At 40.0% G+C, this 12,258-nt stretch overlaps 1 protein-coding gene across 4 annotated transcripts in view; it reads left to right on the top strand.

The window, feature by feature from the left end:
* The window catches only part of ME1 (malic enzyme 1), a 1,705,192-nt gene that overhangs the window by 992,574 nt on the left and 700,360 nt on the right, over positions 1-12,258 (top strand). For all 4 annotated transcript variants that reach the window (XM_044065993.1, XM_044065985.1, XM_044065999.1 and 1 more), the window contains one exon: positions 4,119-4,280. In XM_044065993.1, the coding sequence (XP_043921928.1) occupies positions 4,119-4,280 (162 nt within the window). The remainder of the gene's footprint in view (positions 1-4,118; positions 4,281-12,258) is intronic.

Raw genomic sequence — 12,258 nt, 5'->3', positions numbered from 1 at the left:
CTCTGAAAGTTTTCCTCTGAATCCATCTCTGTTACAGCTACAATCTCCTTTTCTTCCAATATCACTATTTTTTTCCTGCACCCACAGTATCAGAAAAAAACTTCTGGTAGCGATTCTATCATTTCAGCTACATTTTTATCAACCTTTACTTCATTTTCAGCCAAAGCTGAATCAGCCATATTTTCTTCCTGTTCCTCCTGGCTGCCTTTGCTCCTGGATAGAAAACAGGAAGTCAGGATGTGTACCCAACAAATCCTTCCCCGACTACCAAGAGTAGGGGAAGTTCCCCTGTGCCTTGGTCAAATTTCATCTAGCAGGAAAAAATACCATCTTTGGTTTCCTCTGAGAAGAGGCTACTGGCCATGTGGACTAACCTGCTCAACCAAGGGTAAATAAGTAAAAATAACAGTGGAAATGTAAGAAAGTAAGAGTTCTGAAAAATAAACTATTGGTGGTGGCTTCATTTCATTTGTGAAGTACAACAAAACAAATTTAACTTTTTTCTGCACATATCGCTGTAGAAATTGGCCCTTTTGATAGAGTATTTCCTTTGGCTGTGAAAGTCTTCAAAACTGTTTTCAAGGAAAAGCTATACTTTTTTTCCCACAAAATACCCACACTAAAGACACACATTCACACACTTGTGCTGTCTTTGTGGATCCAGGTCAGTCATGCAACTGATCAGTAGACATATCTGTCTTGCTGTGATCTAGAAAAAGAAATTCCTGCTATGTTAATATATTTCTTTTGGTTCCATAAGCTGCCCATAACTTGCCAGATTTCCAGTGATTTAATTGTGATCAAGTTATCATAGGGATCACTTACTTCCGTACTCGGACTGCCTTCTCTTACCTAAGATTAACCATTTTGACTTGCAATATCTGTCATCCGTCTGCCTTCAAATGAAAATCTGGTCTAGGTAATGTACACATAATTGCCAAGATCTCCTGTCAGAACGTAATCTGTGATCATGAGGAACAGTTGCTTTCTTGCATAGACTGCCTCTCCACCCTCAAGAAATCCTTTTCTCACTGGGTGCAGTTCTTATGTCTGACCAAGTAAAATTCTATCAGCAGTAATATATTTCAGCTTTTTTGTCTCCTTGGCATGAGCACTACCCTTTGCAATTTGAATTAACAATTTTACCTTAATCATCTGATTGTAGGAATAAGCTACTTTCACTGTCTGATTGTAGAAATAAGCTACTTTCACCGTCTTCCCATACCTCCAAACAATTCTTGACATGGTACACCTTTGATGTTTCAGTGAAAGCCATAGAAAAATATTTCAGCTCATTAAAAATACATTTTTTTTGCTTTCTACTTGCTCTCTGGTTTTGTAGGGCAACTCCTGCATTCCTGCTTCTCAGTTTTATTTTTTGTAAGTAAAAGTATCACTGTGCACTGTAGTCTTGCAGGGCTGCACATTAGTGTTCTACTGTAATTAGAAATACCTGCCTGACCCCACTCCATTCCCTCACTTGCTGTTTCTATAATTTATAATTTAAATACATATTTTTTTGCTATGGATGGTGCATATTGTTAACACTGCCCACTGATTTATTTGCTGTTCTGTCAGCATGAAAAAACTTTGGGAGAGAAAACCAGCCCTGAAAATTAGAACATGTTTTCCCACTGTGAACTGTGTAACACATTAGAGATCTCCAAGTAAACTCTAATACTGTGTATAAGTAAACTCTGATACTGTTTACATCTAATTAACTAATCTCTGTGCTTACCTGATTGTCCTACAAAGGAAGAAAAACAATGCGTCACATCTGATTTAAGTTTTAACAGCTTAGACAGTGTAAAAGAAGGCTGGAGGGATGGGATAAGCATGGCTTTTTGCCTGCCCATCCACCCAAGGGGAAAAATTGGGGGGCTCCTTTACCATTTCTCTGTGCTGCTCTGGGAAAAATTGGAGGCTAATCCCAGTAAGCCTTGCTTATAGATATTGGAATGACTACCCAAGCTGGGATGCCAGCAACTTTGACAGGTCATCTGAGTGTGTATGTGTGTGCTTCTGTAGGGGTGAGCATTGATGGTTCCTGAAGTGGGAGTGCCTGTGCCACTTCATGGTTGTCTGGTTAACTGCCATGTCATTTTGTTCTCTCTCAGTAGAGAAATTAATTAACTCTGCTGTCTTCCATACTGAGGAAGGCTGTTTCCAAACCAGTATATGTTTTTTTTAAACTGACTAAAGAATAAATTGTTGGATTGGGTTTGGAGAGTGCTGGCCTTTGTTTTTTTTTTTTTTTTTGGTTTGTTTTTTTCCTGTTGCTGGTTGCTTTATGCCATGCACTGTTTTTTTTTGCTGTTGCTGTTTGCTGGTTGCTTTATGCCATGCATTTTTACCTACCTTGCGAAGTGCTGTTGTAGGAAAACACATTTTTACAAAATCACCTAAACTTTTCATTAGTATGTTAATGCTACTAAAGCTATTTAACACTAAACTATACTAAGGAAACATTTCCATTTTAATTTAAAACCATAGTGTTTACAATTTTTAAAATTACAAAACAATGGAAATGCTTACACTGCCCCACCCCCCCCCAGGTTCTGGCTCTGTTTTTGTAGAATTGTGATAGCAGGCTCATTCATAAAGCTATTAAAGAAAATCACAAAAAAAAAGATATCCTAGTATCCTATACAGCTTGGGTTAAATCATTTGTAGAGTATAATGAGCTTTGTTGTTTAGCTGAGTGTATGCTAGGACTAGAAACAAACTATACGGATTTCATTAAGAAAATTAAGGAAAAGGTCTAGTCCATGAGACTAGGCTTGAACACTGTCCTTGTCTTTAGTAAGTTTCTTCTAAAGTGCCTGATTTGTTTATTTTCGGTATTTGCTTATTTAGGCCTTTGAATACACTCATCCAGTACTTTATCAGGTGGTTTGTAACTTTGAAAATTAACTGTAGAGGTGTAAAAAAAATATTTGACTGTCAATTATTTTATGTAATAAATTACCTTAGTATATCATAAATAGTGGAAACGAGTGTTTTAAGGAATCTTGCAGACAGGTCAGTGGGATAAGGGATGGAACCCTGACTTTATATCCATTTGGGCATCATCTCACCCATCCTGGGAGGAGGGTAATGGCAAGGTTACCCTGCTCAGGTGTTATCTGATGGCCGATACAAGCACTGGATAGCACAGTGGAATGCATTGCTGGGTAAGCACTTGCCTTATCAAGCAATATATTGCAAAAGAAAAGGATGTGGGAGTACATGTCCGCTATCCTGTCGTGTAGCTTCTATCCTGGCAGTATGCTTTTGTAGTATTAGAGAGGATTAGGTTATAAAAACAATCTTAGTGAGCAATGAGGGTGACACACCAAGAAGGCCACTCCTAATTTCTCTGCTGGCTCTTTTTTATTTAGGTATACGTAGTTTGAGACAAGCTGGTGGAGTCGTAGACTTGACTGGTGATTGGCATCACTAAGGCCAAATGTACGTAAAGAAAAAGTAATATTGTGTTTAACATGAGTGAGAAGGGCAAGTGTTATATGACCGTCAACATACGTTAACCAGCTGGTCCTAAACTTGGCATGTAACCTATGAACTTGTAGGCAATGGTCTTCTGTAAGCAGAATTGCTCATTTGTATGCAGAGGTTAATGCTTTAGGAACCTTTGTAGTGCATCTCAGGAGAGTTACAGTAAGCTGTAGTCATCAGTGAAAGCATTATATAACCTGAATGACTCTCCATATGAATGTTACTCCAGAGAATGAAATTTGCAACCAGACCATTAGTACTACGTTACCTGTGGAGAAGTCTGCTGACCCTTATAGTAAAGGTCACAATCATAAATCTCATTTTGTTTTGAGAGGAGAGGGTGTATAAAACCATCTGTGAATGTTAGCCGGGTTTCCTTTGATTTTTAGTAGTTTCTTATTTTGAACTGAATTACAGAATTAATTATCAATATGCTAGATGCACTGTAAGTAATCATTCCACTTCATTTGTAGTTTTGTAAGTTTCCAGTAAATCTAAACTTCAGCATCCTGGTCAGTGTAAGGAAGTCTGAGAAAACTGGATGTTAACATTAGTAAATAACATAATTTGGGAAATGTTTGTGGAGTGCTTAATTATTTCTCCCTTTTTCTTGTTTTCTGCAGGCTATTGTTATTACTGACGGGGAGCGTATTCTTGGCCTAGGGGATCTTGGGAGTTATGGAATGGGCATTCCAGTTGGCAAACTAGCTCTGTATACAGCATGTGCAGGTGTGAAGCCACAGCACTGCCTACCTGTAATGATGGATGTTGGCACTGATAACGAGGTAAAGACCTTTTCTGCTGTGTAGCTGTTGTAATTAGAACTGCTGTTGTATATCAATTGCATTTCCTCATGCGTGTGACTAAATGGTTAGCATTTTATAGTTTTCAATGAACTTTTCTCATTTTTTTATTTTAGGTTTTGCAGTGGTTTATTTCAGGAGGTGCAGACTGCAGCATTCAAATGAGTAAGGGGTCCTATACCCATCTTCTGTCTGAACCCTCAAGTCATATCTTTAGTAACTTAGTGAAGGGATAGTGAAGACTCCTAGAAACCATTTCTTAGGATACTTTTCACAATTCCAACACCCAAGCCCTTAGAATGTGTTTCTTCAATTTGCAGGCTGGAAACTGATTTGTTATGGTCAGAATTTTGATCTGTAAGAAATCCTTGTATGAGAGGTTATTTAACATGGCTATCAGTGTATTGTCCTTAGCCAATTTAATAATTTAATAATGGTCTAAATTCTGTTTTTCTTTTATCTCTGTTATGTTGTGTTAAGAACAAGAAAAGCCCAAAAGTCTAAGAATAATTTCTTATTCAGTAGACATTTTTTGTCCCCTTACAGCCTCTCTGACTCAACCTCTGTTATTCCTCTTATGCCTCCTTATAACTCAGCAAGTCTGTCTTTCCGCGGTGGAACATCCTACCAGAAACTTTTATCGTCCCAGGTAGTGGGAGTTGAGACTGGTACAGTCAGGCTGCCATATGTGGATAATTTGGACTTCGTATATGTACCTAATGCTCGCCGCCTTCATGCATTTTGGTCATAGTGTAATGCCTACTGTACTCATCTTCATGCATACCAAATGTATTCTTGCAAGTGCAGCCTCGCAAGTGTCCTGAGCTACTCCTCCCTACCAAATATTATATCGAGACACCCCCTGTTAATACAGTCCTGTAGTTTTCATTGCAGGCAATGTAGCCAATTGTCAGCACTCACAGCTAGGTTCTCTAGCTCTCTGGCCTGATGCTTTTAACGCTGGTCACTGTAGCTAGTGCCAGGGCTTCATTTCTGTGAAACATGAATCTGGATTTAAGCGAGCTTTACTACAGCAGATAATATAGTTTACACCTTTATACCAAAGACTGTCATTCAAGTAACTGCGTATAATGAATGCTGTGTAGTGCAGGCACCAAAGGAAAAAGGATCACAATTTCTTAATGAGATTGCTACATCTCATATCCTTCAAAGGACAAAGACAGATTGACAGCTGTAACATTTGACTGACATACACAGCGGTACTAGACTTCTAGAAGCTTTTTTTATAGTGGTACTAGACTTCGGGAAGCCTTTTGTATAGCTTTTTATGAAGTCAGGATAGGAGCTTGAAATAAGTTTTTTTAGGACAGGAAGAATTCTTAAACTACGCAAACTGTTCTTTCTGGAAAATGGGTGCAGTGCTCCTAAGGAGCTTATTCCTCTTGTTTTTTTTTTTTTTTTCCCCAGAAGTCCCAGAGGACTTCATCTGCTATGGGTGCAAACTCCAGAGGCTTTGACCCTGTAGCCAAGAGTACTTATGAGCTGTGTCTGTCCTAATCTGTAGGAGAGGAGGAGTAAATGACAGGAAATCTGCATTTGTCACCACTGATTTGAAACTAGTATTTGTAGGCTTCCCTCTTCCTGAAGGACTTGATTTGTTTTCCTCCTGTAGCAAATCTGGGACTAATGTGCTTGACCCATGCATCTGGCCAGCCATGGTAGCAGTATCCTTGCCACAGAAAGACTTAGTAAGGAAAAGATGTATCCAGGATATTCTATTGTCATTGTCTGTTTTTCTTGTAGAATAAAGACTGGTTAGATAAGTAATTTCACTTCATGCTGTGCTGCTATTGCAATTTTTCCCAAATCTATTGCTCTGATGTTAATCTTCATTCATTCTTGACTGTTGGGTCTCTGTTCCGTCCTCTGAATCGACTCTGCCATTGTAACAAGCTTGTGCCAGCCAGAAAACACGAGCATAGTGCCTCTCTTCCTTGCCCATCAGAGTGCTCACTTTTTGATATATATATTTCTTCTTTATAGTGCTATATCCTACAAAAACTTTCTCGTTAACTTTTTCTAAAGAGTTTAATTACTAATTTTGTTTGTGCGCGACTGCTATTTTTCCCTGTTATTAACATCTGATATTTTTCATTACCATCGTTGGTATAGGCCCCTCCCTCCCCTTTTACTTTTGGTAAATCTCAAATACCATCGTTAGTGTTCTCTTCCCTACTTTACCCTTTCAGGTATCTCTGTTACCATTGGTTAGTACATTTAAAATAAAATCTTTTCTGGCCTTTTCCCCGTCTTACTGTTGGTGTGTGTGAGACCAATTGTTTTTGGCTTAACCTTATTTTATCATGGCAGAGAAGCAGAAAGGCACCACTGGTTTTAAGCAATTTCAAGGTTGCGGTAGGAAGATGGCCAACTCGGATGGGCATCTTTGCTGTGTATATTGTTTGGGGGTACCACATTTGGAAATCCAATCACCTTGTGAGCTCTGTAAGGGGTTTTGTGCCCGGACCCTTGCAGACTGCAGAGACTAACTAATCCTCAAGGAGCTGTTAAGATGCCCTTTTAAAGAGGCTTTGTCTGAGGTGGAGACGTCAAAGTCTCAGAAGAAAGAAACGAAGAAAAGGAGCTGCTCTGTTCCAGCATCTCATCAAGCTCATGACCTTAAATCAACCAAAGGCCAGGTTTCTGCTTCGGAATCGAGGCCTAAACAACCAAAATTAACTTCAACTGTTTCAGAGCTGAAAACTACGACTCCGTCCTCTGCTGATGACAACAACTTTACCGGAACCAACAAAACTTACGGTACCAACCCCTTCATCAGTAGGCCAACAATAGTTTCACCCACACCGGTTACCTCCCCTGCATCGCAAACAATTGGTCAGCTGACCACTGTGCTGAGGTTTGAATCCCTGCCCAGGACTAAGTACTCCCCATCTATCTATCCCTTTTATGGTCAACAGATAAGTCCTTTTGAAGAACATCCAGAATCTACCTCTGGGATGTATATTCATTCCACCAGGAGCCTGTCAGAGTTTGATGTAGTCAGGTTAGTGGTCCAGCTCTTGGTGGCCAGAGGTCTTCCAGCCCCTTCTAGGACCTCCCTCCCATTTGGAGCAGAGGTTTGCTCTCCATGGATTCCATCCTATCTTACTCCAGCATTTCTGCAGGTCTTGGAGTGCTCAACTTTGTTGTACTTGGTGCTAACTACTTCTGCATCAATGGTGGATCTCACCTTGGCTCCGGAACAGTCTGTGGTCTTTGGCTCAGTCGGAGCCAGCCCACCCTCAGGACCATGGCTTGGCTGTCAGTTCTGTGATCATAATCCGGCGCCAAATTTTTTTTTTCTTTTTTTCACGGCGCTGTCTAGGGTTCTGGTTCTTTGACAGTTCTAGGTTCTCTCGAGGTTCCTGCTCTGGGGGTGGGCTTATCGGAGCAGGGTGTGATCCCAGTTCTGAGGTGGTCTTTCTCTGTTCCTCGCTCCCATCCCTCTTCAGGCAGGCCTGCCTTCCAGTTATGGAAAGAGCTGTTGCCTCTGCAGGCTCGCAGTTGGTGCCATCTCAGTCAGTGTGTCCCATCTACTTATCCTCTGGCTCACAGCTGTCACAACCTCCTACATCGGGTCAGCGGGCACATGAGCAGCAAGACACCCTGCAGCAGGGTACCCTCTCTTAGGAGGAGTCAGACCTTCCCCCTGAGGAGCCACCCCATACGAGTTCATGTAAGAGGAAGCATTTAGATTCTACAGAAGAATCTCACTGAGGATACAGACTACAAGGAAGGGGAAGGGTCATCACTGTCAGCCCCAGAAGAGGTCTCCTTTGGAGATATCCTGGAAATCTTGAAACAGAGGCGTGATTGGAAGTCCACCAACCCTTCCTGCAAGGAATCTGTTTTTTTGCAGGTTTTTTGTGCCCGACCTTCTACTTGGGTGACCTCATCTGTCGATTTGGTCAAGCTCATCATGCAGCATGCCTGGAAGGCCCCTGACACTATAGAACCAATTCCCTGGAGACCAGACAAAACTATTAGTGCACCAGACGACCAGCTCCACTGGTCTAAAGGCTTAATGATAGATGCTATGGTAGTGGCAGCTGCCATGAAGAAGGAACTTGCAGAGGAGAGTCCAACTGTCCATCCACCAAACAAGGGAGTCTTGAATGATGGATAGATTTGGGAAGCAGGTCTATGCTTCCAAGACCTTTGTCATATGGTTATTTAACTTCTTGGCACATTTTACCTGTCTTCAGAGGGACCTGATCACTGAGCTCTCAGGCACCTTGGCAGGAGCAGTGTCTGACAAGGTACACGATAGTTGCCTCCCAGCTTTTAACCCTAGAATCGATATCAAACTCGTCCATACAGCTTATTGCTCACACAGCCAAAGGGATGGCTAGGGCTGCAGGTCCAGACATTGCCATTAGGCGTCATGCCTGATGCACTTGTGATTTTGTGGACCCCTTTAAGTCTTCCTTCGTCAACACTCCTGTTGATGCTACCTCGTTGTTTGGCCCCAAAGTCAGAGACACATTAGCTAGGTGTGGGAAGGAAAGACACTTTCTGCTGTGGGCGTGTGCTTTTCAACTCCTCAACGACCTTACTCCAGGAATCAGAGGAGTGGGAAGATACATGTGGTGAGCCCCCCCCCCATGGCAGAGGGGGGAACTCATCTGGAAGACTCCCCTCCCATGGCAGACTGGGCCAGCATAACCATGGTTCCAGGGATTCCTTCTCTGGACTACTCTACCAGCACTCCTGAGCAGCTGTCTGATTGTCTACCTCTGGAGGCATAAAGAAAAAACGTCAGTTTGAGACCTTCACACATGCAAGTTCAAAAATACAGTGCAGTCATAAAATCCAACAAATTTTTTTTTTTTTTTTTTTTTTTTTGGATTTACATTCAAATTTTTATTTCAGATTTTATAACACAAATGCTGTTCACCATTTACTTAACAAAATATTCTCACATTGAGCAACTGTAAACCTGAAACTCACATGCATTGAAAATAGAAGTACGTGTATCTGGGTGCCTGGCTGTTTTCGAACCATCAGCCCCTGAACGTATTTCTAGGACAGTGCAGGGGAATCACCTTCCTGATTTTTTTTAATTATATTTCCTGTTTAATACAGCAACATTTGTTAGAATGTGTTTTAAATTTTTATTTTAAACATTTTTTCCAGTAAGCAATAAAACAAAATGTATGAACCAATAATGACAAAACTACCCATTCAGAACATTTCAGCCATAAAGGACAACTCAGACTATTGTCATTATAGTCCACCAACATTCATACTAAAAAATATTGACTGTTTATTGACTATGTGCACATCACATGTCTGACAGTAATAATAAAATGGCCACAGTAAAGTGTTCCAGTTTGCTTTACTCAAATGCACACTAGTTCTGCTAAAACAGACTAATGACCAAAGTCACATTTCTTTTTTTTTTTTTTAAATTTCTTTTTATTGACTTTTAGTTATAACAAAACGAATCATACAAAACTATAATACATTATAAAATATGTAAATAGAAGTCACTCTACAAGAACTAACTATATACAAAACCCATCTATGCGAGGTCCCTAACAAGAAGGTTTAAATGCAGAGTATTTATGTTAGTATAAACTCATACACCATTCTCCAAGTGTCCCTCTGTGTAGGATTTAGCCTCATGGAATACCACAGATATTTGTGGGCAGAAATATGCTTCCCAGCAATCTTTTGGAGACCTTCCCAAGAAAGAGTCGATCTGTCCCTCCAATTTAAGGTGATATAGTATTTTATCAGCATAAAAGAAGTTATAAGAAAGTGTATATTCTTAACGTCCTTCCCTTCCGGGGGTATATGGAGAAGGGCAAATTGCCAAGAGAGCGTAGATTTTTCATAGCCCATTATTTCTAGTTTGACTCTGAGGGCACACCAAAGCCTGTAAGCGCACTTGCAACTCCAAAAGATGGATGTACAATGAAATCCCTCCCTTTTGCCAATTCTGCCCTACGATGGAGGCAAAATCCAACAAATTTTTATTGTAATCCATTCTGTCAAGCGCTTTCGTCCATCTACACTTAATACTGGGACTTCATCAGAACAAACATAGTATAAATACAACTTCCTTCTAAACCCTAGCCAGTTGACTAATATTGTCAACTCATCAACTTTTAAAGATATATGCTGCTATAAAAACTTTAAAATATGATAGTCATGTTACTTTTATATACCCAAAACAATCCTTCACAGACCACTATATAAACTACTCCCTTGGTATTGCAATTTCCCGTATGTAGATTAACCACAAATGGTATACCTTGAAGGGTGTAATAGTTCTTCCTTTCCAGCCTCTGGAGGCAATCGGGGAAAGTTTCTCTCTGGACCACTTGGGCTGGAACTCAATAACATCAGATTCCTGGGTGCAGACGATAATTACCAGAGGTTACTACATCCCCTTCAGTCTCTAAGGCCGCAAAGGGGAATCCCCAATGTTCCACCCAGTCATAGGGATACAGCAGCACAGGAAATTCAAAAGCTGCTTTCAAAAAGTCATCCAATGCAGCCTGGCCTAGCATATCATACTCCACTGTATGATTGTGCAGTGGAAAACTTGTTCATTCCTTAAAGGAGACAAGCCCAACCTTCAGTTTAAACCCCCCTACTTCATGTGGTTGGTCCCTTAAAAAAATTGGGCCACTACCTGAACCCATACTGCCCTGTTGTATTTGTGTATTTTTTCTGGGTAGGTTGGCTACACCACATCCACCCCTTTTCTGTCATGTTCCAAAGTATGGAAAAGAAGATAATGCAAAAGACCGTACATGCTAGAATCAATATTAAGTACAGTATAGGTAATCAAAGCCTGTTTTATTAATGGTCATAAAATATATCTGTATGCTGAGTTTGCTTGATTATAGTCAAGAAACTGTGTATAATTTATTTCTTGCATGTAAGTGTATCCTAAACACTGTTTTGCCTTATTCACATTTTAAACTGTATTTATTTGTTTTTGTATACTACTGTTATTTTTATTTTCATATTGATGAACAAATGCAAATACTTCATCTCTTTCACTTGTGTGTTTAATGAAAAGATTTTTGACAAAAAATTAAAGTATGGTACTGAGAGGAGTTTACTTTTTCACCCTAGTGAGAAGTAGAATCAAAACTGTCAAAATATTAGTGTGGAAGGTGCAAAATGCAGTAGTGGTCCCTTTCACAGAAGAGACATAGAAGCCAGAAAAGTGAAACAGCAGCACAACATAAGCATTATGCAATAAGGCACACTGAAGTCTTCTACAGTTTGTTCATCTTTTTGTTCACATATTGCAACACATTTTTCAAGATATCATGTGGAAACAGTAATTCATCTCATACTGGCTGTGGTTTTGATGGTATTTACTGGTTTGAGTTAAGTTTCACCTTCATGATCAGACACAGTTGAGAGTAAGTCTCGCCACACCCATACCCTGTCATGGATTATTGCTATATTAACACCTCTGATGACATCATCTTTACTGTGTCTGCATGAAACCTGTAAGAACAAATGCTCATTTCAGAGAAGATGAACCATGTTAGCCCATTGTTTTCTCCAAAGGGAGAAATCCTCTCAACTTTTCTCACACTATTTTATATGTGCCAAGCCTTAGATCACATGGTCAACCTACCGGTCTTATTTTTGCCAAAGTTGGCTTTTAACTTGTAGGTTTTGCCATGCCCAAAGCAGCTTTTGATATCACTCAGTACCAAAAGAGTAAAGTATGAGCCAATTCAGAAGATTTTTGCCTCTGTTGTAATTTTATGGGGGCACAGAATGCATTGTGATGCAATCTTTACTATATGGTGTTATTTTTCTACTGAAGTAGTGTGATACAGCTGAGAGTTGGTGTGTCATTTGCAGTAATACCCCTTGATTTTATGATAGTAGCCATCTATTTTTGTTAAGCATTTTATTGTACATTTGAATGTAAAATATAAAACAGTACTTTTGCTTACAT

The sequence above is a fragment of the Protopterus annectens genome, chromosome 1.part0 (genome assembly GCF_019279795.1).
Source record: "Protopterus annectens isolate FY-2018-M chromosome 1.part0, PAN1.0, whole genome shotgun sequence".
NCBI lineage: Eukaryota > Metazoa > Chordata > Ceratodontiformes > Protopteridae > Protopterus > Protopterus annectens.
The sequence above is the reverse complement of the archived record's forward strand: the minus strand, read 5'-3'. Positions and strand labels throughout refer to the sequence as shown.